The following is a 20,285-nucleotide window of genomic DNA, read 5'->3' as shown; positions in this document are numbered from 1 at the left end:
GCATATTTTTTTAAAATATAGTTACTCTTTAATTACCTGAGATAGATTAATTAACTTAAAAAGAATTGTTTAATTTCTTAACTTGGAGAAGAATGGACTTCAACAGTCTCTATAATAATTGAAGACAAAGTGGTTTTTATTTCTCCATTTCCTCATATTGATGAGATTTTCATATCAAATAAGTAGAATAGATAGCAAAGGTTGGCCCTATCTCTTTAACCAAAGCATGCAACTTAGAGAAACACAAACTGTATTAAAATATGCCTGAATGCACCTGAGGACAATTTACTGATAGTAACCATATAAACACACCAAGGATATCTAACAAAGTAAATGTGAATTTTGGTAGAGCAGTGAGTCTGTCATACACTATCTTCTGAGATCATACAGACATCTTTGTTTATCACAGTGTAGAATTTTGAAATATTGTCAATTAGTTATTTCTAAAAGGACTGCAGTATGGTGAGATGCACAGTGATACTCGTTATAAAGATGATGTCTTACTATTCTAAGAATAGTTCTTCCTCTATGTTCAAAATTCCAAAAGAGCATAAGTAGCTCATAAACTAGTAGTACAGGAAAAGAGCATTTGGTGAAGTTAATCTTATGAGAAAAACTGAATAGAATATACAAAGAAGTTTGGTTAAAACATAGGGCTTTTAAAATTAATTCAGAGGAAATAACGAATTTTTTAACATATAAAGTCTTGTGCGAAATTATTTTTCTACAGCTTACTATGTGACTTACAAAGAGTTAATGAAAAAAATTATTCTGAAAAATCATATGCCTCTTTTTTAAAACACAGGACTTTCTACAAATACCCAGAGAGACTGGCAAATCTACAAAATGACAGCAAATTAAAGTTACAAAATTAAGCAATCACAGCTACGATGGTATTTTAATTCTGCCATTCTGTTGCTGGTGTCCATTCCAGATTCTCTTTCAATAAAAAATTGTTAAGACATTTAAAAAGTCTCCTGTTTATCTGTGTAGGAAGATTGTGTTTTGTTTCTTTATATTAAAGAATTTCAAATTTATCTCTCATTTACCATAATTATGTAAATAATTTTATAATATTTATAAAGAAAACCAGCAATGACATTTTTGTCTACATCTTCCACGAAAGCCAAAAGCATATATCTTACATATGCTAACAATTGGTCTTAACTGTGTGGTAAACTTCTTCCAAATACTGACATTTTAGAGAGCCCACAGAATGTGTATTTCGAATTTAAAAAGTACTTTAAAATAATTTCTACAACTAATGCAAGTTTTATCGTTTCTAACTAGCCAGTTTACTAAAGACAATAAATGTGGAAACTGATTTTAAGCAAATTAAGTATGGATACAGAATAGCAGAACCAGTCTATGAATCTAGAAATACCTCACTCCAGAACTCGTGTCCTTTTCAGGCCACCACATGCTGTTTCTATGCTTGTAATCTACACTCCAGATTGGAGAAAGTAGAAGAGGGTTTTCCTTAACTTCAACAAATAAATCAAACACATGAAATAAAGGAAAGAGCTGGCTTAACAAAGTCTATATGAAAACGCTTAGAAGGGCTGACAGCAATCTCAACATAATGAATAGGATGGCATCTTTGCCAAATAAGCTACTGTCAACTCACGTGGCTTTAATAAAGTAAAGTCACCAGTTAGCACCAATATTTTGTGAACGAGACAAGCATCTCCGGAGTATGAACTGTGGCGCTCCATTGTCAGAGGGGCATTTACAAACAGAAACATGACCAGACATTGACAACACAGTTGAAATAACCACAACATGGTGAATATTCACCTCCAAGAAAAGGGCATGCTAACTATCTTTAAATATGTGGAGATTATCATGAATTATGTCCTGGTGGCATTTAATGAAAGAACTAAGACTAAAAAGTGAAAGAAGTAGTAAGTCAGATTTGGGATTAGGTAGATATGTACTTTCTCTTCACTAGAATATTAAAAAAATGGAATGGACTTCTTTGTCACATAGTGATTTCATTTTCCATGAAAATGCACAAAATCAGAATGATGAACATGTCTGACCACCTGTTTGGATGCCATGGACACAATTACTCCACGAAGTGAAGAGCAATCTCTAAAATTCCTAATGTCAATAAAATTCTCCTATGTGGGTAAAATTACATAAGCTTTCCTAAGCTACAATCTTTTTCTAAGTAGTGATTTTTTAAATTGTAATAATATAAACAAAACGCTAAGTACATAACATTGGTTTTAATTGCTTAAGTGCAATTATTAGTTTTTCCACACAGTAGTTATTTTTCCTTCTCTCCCTCCCTCCTTCCCTCCCTCCCTTCCTTCCTTTCCCCCTTCATTCCTTTCTTTATTTCTTCCTTTTCTCTCTCTCTCTCTCTCTCTCTCTTCTCTCTCTCTCTTTCTCTCATGCTCTCTCTCCCTCTTCCTTTCTTTCTTTGACTTTGTTTCTGTCAAACATTACCTAACAATTACTATGTGGTAGGCACTCTTCTAAATACATTAAAAAGTTATTTCATTTAATCCATATCACAAACAATGAGATAGGTGCTATTTATTATCCACCTCCTTCAGTCAGGGAAAGATTAAGTGACAAATCCAAGATCACAATAATAAATCTGTTTCTACCACATTTGTTTTCTAAACAGTGCTTAAAATTGAGAAAAAATAATGTGCAAATTTAACTAATTAGTTGTTCTTGAGCAGCCAGGTGTAAAAGTCACAGCCAGATGAGGAAAATATTTGGAAAAACGTCATTTACCTATTTTTTAATAGTTCAGCAGAACGAAAGATGATAAAATTAAATGAAATAATAAAGTTAGGAATGAACCTACCCAGAATTATTGAGATGCCAAAGTAAGCCAATCCCAGCTGTTATTCTTTTACTCTGGCTGCCATCCTCAGCAAGAGCAGTATGGGGGGACTGTGGGCAACCGGCTGCAGAAGCAGCTGGGCCTATTTGTTAAGAGGAAAAAAACAGTCAATGAAGACAAAGGGAAATTTCGGTGGCTAGCAGTGTGAATGGAAACCTGGAACCTGGCTGAGGGGAGCCTCAGAAATGAAATGCAGCAGTGCTGTCAGCAACAAAATTATACAACCATTACACGAGCCATGAGCAGGGAGAGCGCTCTCTGCAGTGGTGCCTTGGCTGGCAAGAGCTTTCTTCATCCATAGCAAAATTTAACCAATGGCAATTTTATATTCATTTTCTCACATTAACAGTATTCTGGATATTCAAAAATGAAGCAATACCAAGGTCTGTTCTAACCATCCGGTGGGTATAAATTAGCAGATTAAAAGGACAAATGGCATTTCTAACCCAAAACAATGTATTGCTGTTGTTACATGTTGACTAATACAGAAATGTAGATGTCTAATGAACATATCTATGTATTCCAAAACATAACTGCATATGAGAAAATCCTGGTATTGTATTTATTTTACATCTCTTGAGACCAAGATTATAAAAAGCATCTAATGTGTTTCTGAGTGATTACAGCTTTGTTAGTGTATAGATCTTCTCATTGGTATCGATTCCCTCATTTTATTTTTCATTTTTATTCTTGTCCAATTTTATTGATTTTTAAGTCTTAGAGAACTCTCTTTTTATCTCCAGATATGAAAAATTCTTCTGCAATCCTAAAATACATCAGACTTCAGTTTGGGCGTACACATTTTGGAGCAAGCAAAAAACATTTGGCAAAAAAATCTGTCAAAAGCAGTGCCCAGTATATAACTTTTGTCTTACTTCTGAGAAATATAATTACTAAGACGCAATATTATTCTTTTAATTGTAAGCATCATTGACTTAATTTTAATATTTTTCTTCTTATGCTTATTTAAATATTACTACAAGGGAATTTTGCTTTGGGGAATTATAAGGAAATCAAAGGATATTAATGTTTTGCAGAAGCTTAAACATACTAACTTTTCATGACTGTAACAATACAGGATAAAACTGATATTTTGGGGGTGCTTGTAAAATCTATTTCAGTATTTTCAGTCTTATCTTGCTCTTTCTTCTTTCTGGACAAAATAAAAAGGAAATGTTTTGCTTTCCCATATTAATGTATATGTGCAACGATATGCATAATTGAGTATCCCAACAACTAAAATTATAACATTTGACTTAGACAGTTTTTTTTTTCTTTTTAATTTACATTTTGAATATGGGTGGTGTGGCTATTCTAAGAATATACCATATGGTTAACTGAAGTTTATCCAGACCCTAAACTGAGAGCAAGCTCAATATCCTAGTTCTCATCCTAAGCAATTATAAAATATTTGTCAGTTAACATTCAACTGACCAGAAATATGTGTAACACTTATGCATGATGATAAATGTCAGTGTTGAAATTTTTTCTTTCTTTGTTTTTTTCTCTGTTTGTTTGCTTGTTTTTGTTTTTTACTTTATTTGGCATCAGGAAAAATAAGCTGACCAGTTTCATCAATATAGACTTGTTTTCAAAAGGAATCATTTTTACTTTCCAATATTTTCCCCAACATTTTCTTTAAAAATATATTTTTGCTTTGCTCAGAATGGTAGACGTGATCTTATTTTCTATGTATTTATTTGACAGCTTGACTTTAGTTTTTAAAAGTAAATAATTATGTGCTTCCCATTTCCATTTTTCTTTACTTCTTACAGTAGTAAGGTACAGTGACAAATGTGTGTTTTCTTCTGAACTGACTCTATTTTTGACATTTCCGTTTACATCTGTCAGTTTACACTTTTGTGTTAGGTATGTTGTATTTGATTAATTGGTATGGTTCAAAAAAAAAACTTAAGGATATAGCATTTACAAATATACTGTATATTGATTTTGATAAATTAAGTGCATACATGACAAGACATTTTTGCATGGCTTATAGATATAATAAAATCTTAGTAAGATAAATTTTCATAAGTTCTTTCTCAAATAACTTGGATTGAGAAATGAGTTAAAACTTTTTGCATAAACTAAGTATAATCATAAAACTTATAACCATTGCTTTTTCTTTTCACTATAGTATTACCAACAGTTGTGCTTTTAAAATGATAAATCCAAGTCAAGATAGTCAAGTTATTCATAAAACAACCTTTGCACAGGGACAAACCGTAAAATAAACAAAAACTCTTGCTTTTGGGCATTTAGGGCATTCCTCAAATGGGTAAGGAATATTGGGTAAGATATTACTCTTTTACAGTTCTGACTTTCTTTGCTTTGTCACAGTTTTCTTGTATTAATTCCTTGTTTCTTCGTAGTCCTTCACTGTGGAAATGAACGAGATGTTACATTGGACATTGGGAGATCGGGACTGGAGCAAATGGGAAGATGAGTGAAACATGACCACAATCATGTGAACACCCCAGCTGAATTCAAACCACCCTCTGCCCAAACCTCACACTGTATCTTTCAATAATATACAGATATTTCATGAATAATATTAAATCATTTCTGAATTTCTCTTCAGAACTTTTGCAACAAAACCCAAATTAGGTTCTAATGTTTTGGGGCAGAAGAGAAACACTCTCATCCTTTTTCCTGCCTTCTGAATGCTCAGAACCCCATCATTTCATTTTCTGCATCTCTATTTGGAACATATTTGTTTGTGGTATCCAAAAAAAGAATTAAAATTGGCAATACTAATATGAATAGATATAACAATTGAATTCTGTACATCAAATTCTGTACATTAAATGCAATAGATAAAATATATTAAGTACCTAAAGTTCATTAGTTTCTAAGAACTCAAACAATGAAATGCAATATAACTGTCTTCAAAACTTTCAAAATCTACTTGTGAAGTTGCAGCGTTCATGTATTACTCACACAGAGAAAATGGGAATTTTTCAAAGCCATACAGAAATGGGGGCAAATTTAATTTAACACAAAGAACATGCATGGATACTAGTGTGTGTACTAGAGTTATGAATAACGTGGAATTAAGTTCATTAGGTATCCAGGGGAAACAGGTTTCTGGGAGGACACAGTGTATTATATGCAGTGGATTGACTGGGGAGCAGGGTAGGAACAGTGCGTGGCAGGGTGCGATAGATACATAATTTGCTCATAGCTTCTTGCCCAGGCTCCTCCTATTCATTTTCAAGCCTCCAGTTCTCCTTTCAGTCCCAACTCCATACTTCTGTAGCACCCTGTCTTAATCTTTAGTATATAAAAAAATCCTGCTTTATTACAACTTGTCTCCTTTTACAACTAGATTGTAAGTTTCTTGTGAACAGGGTTTCAGTAAAAGCTGTGTTTGTGTGAGTGTGCGCGCGAGAGAGATTGTGTGTGTGTTAAACTTCCTATTTTAGAATAGTTTTAGATTTACAGAAAAGTTGTGAAGTTAGTACAGAGTTCCCATATACCTATACCCAGTTTCCCCTATTATTAACGGCTTACATAAGTATGGTATATTAATCACTGCTAATGATCCAATACTGATACATTATTATTAACTAAAATCCGTACTTTATTCGGGTTTCTTTAGTTTTTACCTAATGACCCTTTACTAATCCAGAATCCCATCCAGGATGCCACATTATGTTTATGAAACTGTGTTTTTTTTCCTTAAAATCCTAGCATGATGCTCAGGACCTAAAGCATTGAAGAAATTCAACAAATATTTATGGAATAAGTGAATGACTGAATGAATGTTTCCTGAAAAGATACAGAAGCTTCTGAATCCCTTAAGGGAAAGATCAGGTTGTGTATAAAAAAAGGACATCCTAATTTTATTAGTTACAGAAAACCTTTCATTGAGAGATGAAAGAATTGTAGAATCTTACAAAATGTTTTTTTACAATTGACCAATATTAGATGATTTCTTATCTGAACTTAATCATAGCACAATGTGCCAAAATTGACACCATCAATAATGACTAAAAACAGATTTAACTTACATGCCAAATTGTGATCAATAAGTATATACACATTATATTTAATAGGAAAGATAATAAGTAGATCATGGTATTATGGTAAGGTATCTATTTATGCAAGTATATTTATGAACACTAAGGTTGTCATTTGGACATTGGAATAAATGACACCCTTAACCTAGATGATGGGCCTGATGGTGGAAAAATGAAAAAGTGGCATGAAAGTGAGTCTCCTTTATAGATCCTCCTGCACAGTTAGCCCAGTGTTCATCACACTCGAGTTTGCATCAAGAATCACCCAGAGGTTTGTTAAAATGAAGGTTCCTGAGCCCCAGAATTATTGATTCAATAGATCTGGTTCAGCAGCTCCCAGGGGGTTGCTGATGTTGCCAGTCCGTGAACATCACTTTCTATAGCATTGGTTTAGCCCCCATTTTCATCTCCTTTCTGCCCTTAACTTGGAAGGAGAGTAGAAGAAAAGCATAATGACATCACCTCCTGTTCAATGAAATTCAAGCCAGCCTTCCTTCAGGTGAATTATTTAGCAGTAGCTCTGCCTCTGATAAAAATAAAGTTAGCCTTTATAATTTTGCCATTTTGACCATAGATGTGGAAGCCAACTAAAAAAAAGATTTTTTTTTTTTTTAAATCAGTATATACCAAAGACCCAGGCTATAATAATAGGCCTTAGGAATGATTTGAATAGTGGTTTTATTCTGTCTACAAGGGTCTTATAAAAAAAATACTCCTTGCTATTTATAGACAATTACACAAATTAGAGAATATTATAAGACATCAGAACACCATATCACACATCTGCATGATACATTTAAAATTTTTCTGCAACAATCATATGAGATACATAGACAGTGTTCATTACTCTCTTTAGAATTATGAGGAAAGTAAGCCTCAGAAGTTCAGTGATTTAGCAAGTATAACACAGAATCAAATAAGATGCACTGTAGATTCAAATCCAGGATTTTAAAATTGTGAACCCATACTCTTTCCACTAAAACATGCTGTTTCCTAATAAAATTTTAAAAAGTGTTTTAGAGAAACACTTTTGAAGTCTGGTAAGAAGAAAAAAAAGTCCCACATTTCCAGAATTGGAAAGGACTGGAGAAATCACATGGTCCTTAATAAACTTTTCGACTCAGTGTTAGGAAAAGAGCAATTGGGAGAAGTAAATAGCCATATGCAATGCTGTGAGCACATTTCCTGTTCAGCTTTAGTTCCTCAGTGTATCTTGAACTCGGAATTTAAAGCTTTCCTCAGTTCCCATTATTTCCTGGGAGGGAATTGGTCAGGAGGGAGTCAGTGTTCCCAGCTGACCTTTATTTTCTCCCTCTTTTATTTTTATTCCCGTCTTTGCTGCTGTTCTTTGCTGGTTCTGGAATTGATCTGGCCACCTAAAATCACCACTGAGACTTTTTAGGGATGTTGATCCCCTGCTCTACTCTATAAATAAAACCTTCTTTTTCTTCTGGTTTCCCTGAGTTAAAGCTCGCAACACAAAACGGCATAGAAATGCATAGGTTTACATCAGTAATACTTTAACTGGCACTTAACTCAAGTTTGGCTATAGATTAGGTTGGCCGGCAGGCTCAGCTGTCTCCCGTTCAGTGCCCTAACCCCTCTCCTCTCCAATCGCCACAGTCCCACAGTGCTGTAAACATCAGCTTCCCCCCGGAAAATCAGGCTCAAGAGAGAGGACACACTGTCCAGGTGGCTAATAACCTACTCATTTAATAGTTCATTACATCCTAAATTTTGGATTTCAAAAAATTGTTGAATGCATAATGAGTGTAAACATTTTTTTTTTAAATTCAAAGGTCATGTTTCCTATTCATTGTGTTAGACAACAGAAATGAAACAAATATTAAAGGTAAAATGAGGATGAATGAAAATGTCATTCACTATAAATATGTTTTTATCCCCCCACTTTTGGCTTAAGATGGGAAGAAATAAAAAGTATCTATTTGGAAAAGGAGGAGGAGAAAGAGAAGAGGTGGTGCCAACCACACAAAGAGATAGTCAAAAAACGAAGTGATAAGAGAAAGGGGGAGGGGTTGTGGTGATAACCAAGGAACGACAAGTGCATTGAAAACAGATTAAAAGAGAAGAGGAAGAAGACTTGAGTCTAGATGTGTCAGGAGGACGTCTGGAGGTCTCAGCAGCTCAGTGAATGCAGAACTGAGGGAAAGAAGGTGAAGAGACAGAAAAAGCCTCAGCCCTTCTCCCAAAGTGTGCTTTACTAAAGGAGCCATAAACAGTTGTCCAGGATTCCTTAGTACTCATTCTCACCCCACCCCTATCAGACTCTCCTTTGAAAAACACAGCTCTACGCCATTTTGTCTCACTCATACACTCACTCGGTGGACACTTATTGAATACTAATACTAGGAGCTGTGCCCTGCACCAGGTACCTTACCTTTTCTTTCAGGGAAAGGCAGAGAGGAAGGCTCTCTTTCACTTTCAGAGCAAGTAACACATGCTGAGCTGACAGCTGCTTCTAGAACACTGTTTAGCTTTAACTTTAGGCAGTGTGGTCTGGCCTTTGTGATGCTTGTTTTATTGTTCTTTGCAAAGCTGGGTCTTTAATTACCTTTGTTAGTAACTGTTTATTTTGTGGATTTGGTATGTTGTCTCCAAGGTGCCATCAGATAAAGTTCCTACTTTCCAAATTACGAACAAAATAATTCTACAATAACTAACAAACATGAGAGACATCAATATCATTTGTTCCTTCCAGTCATCTACTCCAAGAAGAGCTGGGTTTCTTGAAAGAAAAATCTTTGCTTTTAAGTAAAAATCTGTGATGATTAAGGGTTTTCCATCATTTTAAGTTGTAAGTTAATAAGTATCTCATGATTGCTTTTAGAACAAAAAAGGGATTCTTTCTGAATCTCTTCTGATTAATTAAGTAATTTATGAAAAGCTTCCTAAGGGTTAAGTAATCTGCCGCATTAGTTTGCATTTTCCTGAGAGTTAAATATTCTGCCACATTAATTTGCATCATCTTATGTAATACTTTCAAATTTCTGCAAATTATATGTTACAACATATTAAAGATGAGAAAATTCATACTCAGAAAACAGTAGTTAATTTGCTCATGCCATACAGTCAGAAGCCTCACGTAAAATCTACAGCTCTCAGGCCATTGAAATTAGAATGTGAGTGTGTTTTGTAATACCTAGAACTAAGCTACTTTCTATGTTTACTATGCCAAGGCTCTGAGCTAAGTCATTGAGCAGACAGCAGTGATGGTTGAGAGTTTAGTTACCAGGGATAGAAGTGAAATATATTTCGAAGCCCCAGTAATCAGGTAAGTCAATGGATTTCTCTTTTATTTTTCCATACTAGATGTGGAGGTAAGTTTACCAGGGCCAGGGGGCAATTATGGTGGGAACATCCTGAAGTAGGCATTAGAACTAATACAGGCTGAAAACTTCTTGAGTAATCAATTGCCTTGGCCACATGAAGGGCCATATAAAGACAAGTTATATTGTCTATTGAAACCAAGAAAATAATCTACATCATAACTCTACACCCTTTGGAAAATGTTTTGTTTTGTTTCGAACTCTGAGACTGAACTTACAAGACCACTTTAGCCTGCAGTGGCTATGTATTAAGAAGCATGCGTGCATGCAAAGTGACATTTCTGGATTCTTGCAGACTAAGTCCCCCTACTAAACCACAGAAGAGTTTAAAAAAGATAAAGGAGTAAATCTTTGTACACCCTTCCACTGAGAAGTTCCAGTAATGATTCTTATAGATATCTTTGATGAAATAAAACTGAATTGGTGAATTGTTAACAATTATTTTCACCAGGAACAACCAATTAGATGGTTTGGTGCTTTATTATGCGGTCATAGAACTAAGGCCACCAACGTATCTCATCCAAGAAAGAAAGAGGCCCTCTCTATGAAATACTGTCAGACAAAGTGACAAATCTGACATGGACAGAAAAATAACAACATGGCAACACAAATTTTTGAAGGAATATTCCATTATGAAAACATAACTATTGCATATAGGAGGGTACTTCAAAAAGTTCTTGGAAAAATAGAATTGAAAGATAGTATGAATCTTTCCATGAACTTTTGAAATACCCTTATATTTATTAACCAAGAACAGGTACTGATTACACATTACATTAGAACACTGTCCTCACAAAACTTTTAAAAAATGGCTTTGCACACATAAATTATTTTCCAGTCCAAAATTGATCCAGTTCAATAATAAATTCTATTTACTGCTTTTCATAGCCCCGACCTCCCCTCACCCTAATTCTATACGAAAGGATAACTGTTTCCCCACTGCAATATGCAACATCCAGATAAGAACTGAATAATTTATACAACCACTCAGGGACTTCTGTATATTCAGATGCACTGATGTGATGCATGGGCAATATTTATCTGTAGCAAATATCAAAATACAAAAAATAGCTTTGTCTAAAGTCCTTACACAGACTTCCTCTACAGAAAGTATATTCTGTGTAAATCATACTCAATGAAGCATATTGTAATTTTTCACATATTACCCAGTGACTTTATTTTTTTAATATAAACTTTTTGTTTCTTAATAAATCCACCATTTAATTCTCACTTTTTCTGACAGAGTTCTGGGCATGTAGGTTAGTGTTTACTCCTGAGTCCTATTTAACTTCTCTGTTGATGAATCATGCCTTATGACCAGTTTTTATTTATTAACACACAAGGATGTGTGACTACTGTCGCTATTGATAATACCTAGTTACTGGCTGAGGAACCACAACTGTGAACTGGGTCAGGAAAAACTGGCTCAGTCACTGCCTCATTTTTTATTTGCTCTGAATACGAAATAAATACCACAGCCTCCAGGATGATTGTTCAAAACTGTTACTTAGCATTATGCTCTTCTAGAATTCTATGTCAACTTTTTTCTTATAAATAAAAATAGTTCTAAAATGTGCTATGCAGTGAATATGTGTACTAAATGAATATACACGCACTTTTACAGCAAAAAATATTGGCCACAAATCTTGGAAAAAACACCGATGATGTAATTATCTCTTAAATTATTATAATGAGTCGTCAAAGTAATAAAAGATGAGGTTTGGAGTGAATGCAATCTATCAGGATAAACTATATATTTTTATGTTATTTAACATCAACAACTTCTGTCTTCTATATTACAATTATCCCGGCACTTATTGAAATATAAACCCAGGCCGTTCCCAAGGGTTTTTCTCTTTAGGACATGTTTTCTTCCAACGTTGTCAATTTTATCAGTCTTCAGGAAACATTAATAATATAAATAATTTTTAGGTTATAATGTGCATTCATACATATTGTTGTTCCATTTGACCTTCTCAAAAGCCCAGTGAAACATACAGAGAAAGCACCATTTCTATCTCTATTTTCAAAGTGGGGAAACTGAAGTACAGACAATTTCCATGATTATAAGTAAGAGACTTAGAGCTGGAGAAGAGACCCTTGACTTCAAATCCTGAGCTCTCTGAGTTATGAAAAATCTGTATTTAATTGGTTGTAATATCGAGATTCAGACACACTAATTAACACTAACTATCACATGTTCTATATGTATGGGTATATATTCTATGCTTAAGTCTACATTTATAATGTCAACATATTTTGGAAATGATTTTCTGCCATATCCATACCTTTATTTAACTGTGTCTTCACCAATTATCCTAATGCTTAAGCAGCCATTCTCCTTTGACTCTGTCATTGCATACTTCCTTACTGGGACTTCAAACACCTACCTCATCTGCCCAGGTCATTTGATTGAATTTCCAGGGCTTTTCAAATGCATTCAGATTTCTTCTTTGACATGAGTCTTTGCTTATTTGTTTTTTCTTCTTTGAGTTCTAAGAAGATTATTTTTTGCTGTCCCTGTAACCTCATTAATGCAGCATGGTGAAAGAGAGGAGAGAACAGATAACAGAAGGAAGTGGCTGAACCCACCAGGATTCTTCTCCCATCCTTCTCTTTCCTTGATTTCTGTCAAGGATCATAGCTATTTTTCAAGGAAACCATTGTGGCAGAATATTATAATTTTGCCTTAATCACACCAATATTACCTTTTTAAGCTGGGATAAAGTTAGCTATAATGCATCACTATTCATAAACTTTTAAATATTTGCCTGGTATGTCATTCATCTCCACTCAGATCTTGACTGAAAATCCTTACAGAACAGGACAGCATCCTGCCATTTTAATCTTTGCTATATCTTTATTTGTTAACCCAATTTACTTTGTACCTATAAAACACATGAAAAGATATATGTATTTCCATAACAAGAATAATCATACTGTCTTTTTACCCTCTAGGCTTGCATTAAGTTAGTATATTTTCCTAATTTTAGGGTGGGATGGGATATTCAGTAAGAAAAGGAAGGAATTCAATAACACCCCATTATGAGTGGAGGGCCGTGGGAAATAAGCTAAATGATGCTCCATTTCTCACACTATCTCTTTACGGTGGCTCCCTCCTTCTCTGCCCTTTCTCCTCTTTAATCCTAATGGTCTCCTTCTCTCAAGCTCTATTTAAGAACATGTCATTTCCAGAAATAAAAGAGAATAGAGGAAAGAGGAAAAGGGCAATTCTCCAGATATTTTTTTTCCGAACATATCTTTTTATAAGTTAACTCAAGCTTTGTATATGGCACAAACTTTCTCCTCCTTCTTAGGAAGAGAAACTAGTTTTGTGTTCTCAAAAGCCTTCTTGAAAGTGGAGGATAGAAGAAAAATGCCTGCCTTTCTCCCATATGGCATAAACCACTGCCAAGAAATGAATCCTTGTATTAATCCAGTAGGCCACCTCCAGGGAGCCACTGGATTTCCCTGCTGGGGTCAGGCAGCAGTGCAGAGGTGCTATATTACATATAGCCAGTGCTTCTTATTTTGAAGGACTGTGCAGTCATTTATAATATTAATTATCTAAATTCACCCGCTATTGAAAATTTATCATTACTGGCATCATTCAAGACAGCAAAAAATTAATTTGAAGTATCTTATTCCTGGTTTTTAAATATCTCTAAAATGCCCACTGAATACCAGAATGTAGAGAGGTAAATGGGCTATTCACATTATATTGGTGGTACTGAATATTCTGCTCTGAGAGTATGTGTGCTTTTCTTTTCACTGAGGCACCTGTGGTGTAGTAGATGTTTGTTGCTCCGGTGTGATCTCTTGGATGACTGTGCTAACTAAATTGCACAGCTAACGTTCTTTTTTCAGGTAACTCTATACTGTCTTCGTATCAAAGCATAATATTGTGCATATACATCTGGTTCCATTAAATCAAAAGGTTAAAAAAAGCCAAAGGGACATCTTGTGGGAGTTGTCAGTCTAATGTACACATAGATACCAGCAGTTCTACTTGCACACTGTATAATGCAAACCAAAATCAGTTAACAGTTATTTGTCTGATTAAGAGAGACAAGGTGAAGATGAGCATAACAATACTACACATAGCATTTACTTGTGTCAGAGAGTTTTGGTATACTCTAACCAAGTTATAAGCTTTCTTATGAAATATTAACATGAGACACCTTGGGAAACATGCTGACATTGAGCTATCCAAAAACAAGTACCCCGTTAATGAGGTGTGAAAGGTTAATACTAGGCACAACAGAATGGTAGCTTGCCAAAACTGGCAGCTTATCCACTTGCCTACATAAGAAAAGCAACCAATTTATAATGTTTTCTTCTGACTTTCTTATTTGTCCCTATTCCATCGCATCGAATTTTTTACATCTTGATGTATTGGTCAGACATTCCTAGAAATAGACATTTTGATACATAGCATGATACATCTTCCTGTATCAAAAGATTTGTGCTAATGCTGGCTACTATATTCTAAATATTTTACAAATTTATTATCAATGTGATTCTTAAATTTATATTAGCTACTGGATAGTGTTATAGGAAATCTATTTAAACTAAGAACATATCCATAGTTTTAACTCTTCTAAAAATGAGAAATTTCTATAGTCAACATTTATTGATGATGATTATCCAATGAAAAGACAAAAAGGCCAATTATGTCATATAACATTGAGGTCTCTTTTTATTTCTCCTTCTGGTAAATATTCTATCTATATTTAGAAAATATAAGCTTCTGTTTTTCCTACAGTGGGGTACAATTTAAAAGTTTAAACAATTGAAAAATGATTCTTATGTAATCCTCATTATTGCATCTGTTATCTTTCTCAATGGTTGATGATAATAAATACTTCTTTCCTGATAATTTACTCCAAATTTCTTTTAAGTCAGCAAAGTCACTTTCTCAGAGTTTGGGTTCTGTTTGTTTGTTTGTTTGTTTACAGTAGGAATAACTAAACCTATTCATGACTGGCTTTTACCGGTCCAGATGCAAAACCTATCTTTTGATCATTTATTTATGAGTATGGTGTTGCTTTACAAGACATAATTGCAGAATAAAATATTTAAATGCTCTCTAATAAATCTTCAGTAAAGCAGTATGAATTTACATTAAAAAGATGCTAGTGAGCAATAATACATTAATCAATATGTCAGTTTACAGAATTGCCAATAAACTGTATTTTGTTTTACCACACATAAAAAAATTCTAATAATCACTTCAACTGAGTAGCTAACTTACATTAGTTCTTAGTCATTTTAATTGCTGGTGACTTTGTTGTCATAGGCAGGGAATCATTTTAATCCTCAGGAATCTCTCTCTCTCTCTCTCTCTCTCTCTCTCTCTCTCTCTCTCTCTCTCTTTCTCTCATTCCCATTATGGAGACAAAACAAAACAAAACAACCAAAAAGCAAATTGCACGCCTATTTATAAAGCCCTTTCTCAACACCTTTGTTTTCCATAATGCAAAAATTGGTATTTAAATACCTACTGCTAACTTGGTGGATTCAGCCTCTCAAGGCTATTTACAACCTGCTTCCTACCTTCTTCTGTTCCATCCCCTAGTGAGTGAACTTCTCATTAATAAAATCTAATATTTACAAGACAAAATAACATCTCTAAGTTGGCACGCGATTTTGCACCATTTTCAGATGAGGTAAGTATGACATGTTAATTACAGGCACTTAGAATCTTAGGTCAGTTCTGCAAAAAAAATTTCAGGTGCATTTGAAGGGTCTTTGAAGACCATAAACGTATGTTATGTGACTTTTTTTCTTTTCTTTTCTTTTCTTTTTAAACAAAAGGATCTGGAAAGGTAACCTACCTTTATGTGACAGGCGTAACCGGGGATGGGGGGCATCAGCTGTGTGACCTCCTGTCCAAAGCTCCAATAAGTATCCCCACAGGAGCAAGGTGAGAACGTGCCCAGCGGATGCCATGCTGCTGCGCTCACCCTGCAAGCCCTCCGATCCTCACTTTAAGGTGGCTTTGAGTTTTACTTAGGACTTCCCTCCAGGGGCAGCGTGCGAGAGGCTTTGTAAGAAATGGAACGCGTTGTCATCAGAAAGCACAGTTCCAAATTGCCACTTGTCAGGCTGTATTTGAATCTGTAAAGCCTTTCTTTCCTCCGGACGGTTGTTTGTAAGCCGGGAGCAAGAGGACATTCCAAGGAGTGAGTCTACAGAGCCGTGTCCTATCTAGAGCTCTCTTCAGTGACTAAGCCTGTAGATTCAGGAAGAAGCTGTATTTTATAGTCACTTCGGCAAGCGGTTCATTCAGGAAAAAAACAAAAACAAAAAAACCCCAAGCACACGCACTGCCTTCCCCCGTGGAGCTCTTCTCTTCTGCTCTCTAAGTCAGCCTCTTGCACTGACTTGCCAAACAGCTAGTTTTAATTCACCTTTCACCTCGCTAATTAAAAACAAGAAGTGCCATTCCCTCTAGGAGTCGCAGGATCCACCCAGCAGGGATGCCTTCTGTCAGTGCGCTGTTTACAGGAAAGTTCAGGCAGGGTTGAGCAGCGTACTTGCTGTTTCTAGGAGGTGTTTCTGGTCCACCTGCCCTCCCTCCCTCCCTGACTCCCTCCCGCTTATAACCAGCCCCGCTACTCAGAGGCAAGAGAGAAGTCCGTGTGCTGATAGGGGAGAGGGCGGATTCGTGAGGGGGGGTGGTATATAATAGGCTGATTATTTAAGAGTACATAACAGACAAGAATGTGGCATCAGGAAGGGTTTTTAATGCTCACTCATCAAGATTAATGCTTGAATAAATACACTTTCATTTTTTAAACAATCTATTTGTAACCATTCAGTACCCAAATTGATTTTTTCACTGCTTCCATATAGGTCTTTTCACAATTAAGCTTTTTTTTTTTTTTTAATTGCTTCCATCTTAGAAATGTTATTTTTAACTCTTTTAAGAAAAATATATTTTGAGAGCCTGAAAAAAAAAATGACATCCATTACTGTTTCATAGATGTGTTAGAACTAACAAATTATTTGCTTAGGCAAATTCTTCGAATCAAATTAAAAGCTTTATTTTTATTTTTTCCCTAAAGCAAGTCATAAGTTTCACTTCAAATTTAAGAATAATTAAATTTTTAAATAATTTTCTCCTAGGTAAAGTTGAGATTCTCTACCCAATGGATCCCTGTAAGCAGGTATTAGAAAATACTTAGGGTTCAACCACTATGCACTTTCAGAGTTTATTTTCTGAGACACAATGTTTGTGTAAATAAGCTTAACACAATAGGTGAACTTTCCAATCTCTTTCAATCAATCTCAAAAACTAAACCAAATACTCTGGAGCTGGTGGCATGGAAATGAATGGTATTATTTTAAGATACCAATAAACTTGTATAGATACTTGATGTGATCGTTGACAGTTACATGGTAAACAAATGATCTCAACTATGATAACTTTTTCTTATCCTGTATTTTAAATGGTAATGGCTAAGCATACTTTTCGAGAATTATGTTTTCTCAATCGTGTAATTATAACAAAAAGATAACCCAAGTCACCCTGATATTTTGCATTATATATAAGCAAATGTACAAGCCAGGAATTTTTTTACCCATTTTTCTAAGCATGATATGTTCTTGTACAAACAGAGTGTATTTAGCAAAATGTAAATGTCACTGGATATTATAAATAATTAGATTTCCAAGGTCTACAAAAGATAACACACTCTAAACATTATTTAACAGTAAAGCAACATGAAGTATTTAGAGACTTTTAACCTGGGGTGGTCTTTGTAGTCACTTGCATTTTTTTAAAGCCAGTCTGATGAGCTACAGATCTAAATATGCTATATTGTACCTTCTAAATCCTCTTTTACTTTCTTCCATAATTGAAGTAACTAGATAGTAAATAGCAGCTTTTATATGTTTTATCTAATGGTAGGATTCTGGAAAAAGTAAATGTGGTGCCTGTAACGTCTATTACAAATATATGGCTACTCTGATAGAACTGAAATTCTGTTTGCACAGTGCCTGTCCTAAGTCTCTTGTGGAATTGAGGCAGTGTAAGACATCACAAACTTTCATTAGAACACAAAATTCACACCATTAAATGTCAATGGGGGAACAAATGTTTTAAATGCCAAAATTCATCTTCCGCTTTACATCATCTTTCTAATTAGGTTAGGAACAAATTTTGAAGTACTGTACATTCCAGAATAATAGGTTTTCTGGGTTCCTCAAAATGTGTTTTGACTTGTCAGTCAAAAATGTCCTTGCTTATTTCCTTTAACTCCTCTATGTGTCCTTCTCTTTCTCTCTATCCTATAGAAAACATATCGATGATGCCAAGAAATGACTTAAAAAAAACTAAACATCCAGGATTCCATAACCTCAGGTTCCCCATGTGGCTTTAGACATTAGTATTGGAATGAAGAGTCTTTGGGACCAAATTAGTCATGCACATCATAAAATATAAGAATAAGAATCCTCAGGAGCAGGGTCACCATATAACTTACTCAACCAAGACACTTTTTGAAAGTAAAAGAGGCTTCTATTAATAATTACATATAAGCCAAGAATATTACATATAAATCAGGACATCAAAATCACAGTGGTCAGGAGAAATTTCTAAATACCTTTGTGAAACATGAAATTAAAAAAAAAAAAAAATGACTTAGCATCAACCATGAGTGAAGAGCTTTAGTGGACCGAAGAGCTTTGAGATTAGCATAAGTGTCTGGAGATATTATTGTATTTAATTTGATAGTAGCCAGGCTACCAGTCTGATTAATATCATAGAAACATGGAAAACTGGATTAGAAGAGAAATGGCAAATTCTGAAGGTGGTGCTTGCTGGATCTCATTCCAAAACCCCCCGTTGTTACTCGTCATCTCATTGTTTGAAGAATAATCTCAATCCAGTAGTGAGGGGGAAAAGGGAAATAGGGAGCTCATCAGAAATTCTAGGCTCCCCCATAGTGGGTTCTGTAACTGGTTACCCAATTTTAACAGCAGAGGGGCTACTGCCCTCTGGAACAATTCTTCTTGGTAGGTGGTCCCAGACTATCGGCTGCTAAATCACATAGCATACTGTTGGGGCATTGAGGCCACACACCTCCTCCTGGGGCAGAGAACTAGCCACGACCCCACCCACATACGCGTATGTAATCTGTTGAAAACATTCGCCCCGGGCCCACCCCGTGGCGCACTCGGGAGAGTGCAGCGCTTGGGAGCCCGGCGGCCTTCCCACCGCGGGTTGGGATCCTATATAAGGATGACCGGTGTGCTCACTGGCTGAGCGCGGTGTGGGTGACACCAAGCCAAGGGTTGCGATCCCCTTACCAGTACCGGTCACAAAAAAAGACAAAAAAAAAAAAAAAACGTTCTCCTGGACAGGAGAGATAAAGATGGCACCTGATGGAAGCCACTGGGGAGTGACCAAGGAAAGACATAGTTTAAAATTATTGGATAAAAGATATTTCCACGCTCGTGCTCACTGCATGACTGCAATAGCAAAGCATTAGAGCAAGATGCGTGTTCACAGGACCTTTAAGATGATAGGCTGAAGTTAGGAAATCCTCTTGCCATATGCTTATAAAAGCAGGTGCTTGTGTGAAAATAAACGGAACTGCTTCATGGAACCCCTGCCCCGTCTGAGTGTCTCTCTGTGGGGCTGAATAGGTGGGTGGCATCCTCACCTTCCTCCCAGGTTCTCCTGGCTACTAGGGTGGCAGGAGTGATCCTACCAGTTCCCTCTCTTGTTCATCCCATGGCGGGGGGATAAAAGGGGCTACTGGGAGGTTTGGGTCCCACTGCCCCTGAGCCCCCGCAGTATACTTATTAAAAGAGCCGATTCCTACACCCCACTGCATATGTCTGGTTTGCCTGAAGTTTTATATACTAAGACTTGAGTTTTACAGAGATTCCTTTATGCCAGTTTTATCCAAACATTAGATATCTCTTTGCCACATTCACTGTATTAGTCCGTTTTTGAGTGGCTATAACAGAATACCTGAGACTCAGTGATTTATAAAGAACAGAGGTTTATTTGGCTTATGATTCTGGGACAGCTGGATCTGG

General features: G+C 35.6%; 1 protein-coding gene across 1 annotated transcript in view; it reads right to left on the bottom strand.

Annotated features, from left to right (window-relative positions):
* SEMA3E (sema domain, immunoglobulin domain (Ig), short basic domain, secreted, (semaphorin) 3E) overlaps window positions 1-16,784 on the bottom strand; it is a 264,619-nt gene extending 247,835 nt beyond the window's left edge. The window contains exon 1 of the mRNA XM_008579274.1: window positions 16,070-16,784. Coding sequence (XP_008577496.1) covers window positions 16,070-16,184 — 115 coding nt within the window. The 5' untranslated portion in view covers window positions 16,185-16,784. The remainder of the gene's footprint in view (window positions 1-16,069) is intronic.
* Between the last annotated feature and the right edge of the window lie 3,501 nt (window positions 16,785-20,285).

This window comes from Galeopterus variegatus, unplaced genomic scaffold (genome assembly GCF_000696425.1).
Source record: "Galeopterus variegatus unplaced genomic scaffold, G_variegatus-3.0.2 Scaffold0, whole genome shotgun sequence".
Taxonomy (NCBI): Eukaryota; Metazoa; Chordata; class Mammalia; order Dermoptera; family Cynocephalidae; genus Galeopterus; species Galeopterus variegatus.
This window is presented reverse-complemented; position numbering and strand designations above follow the sequence as displayed.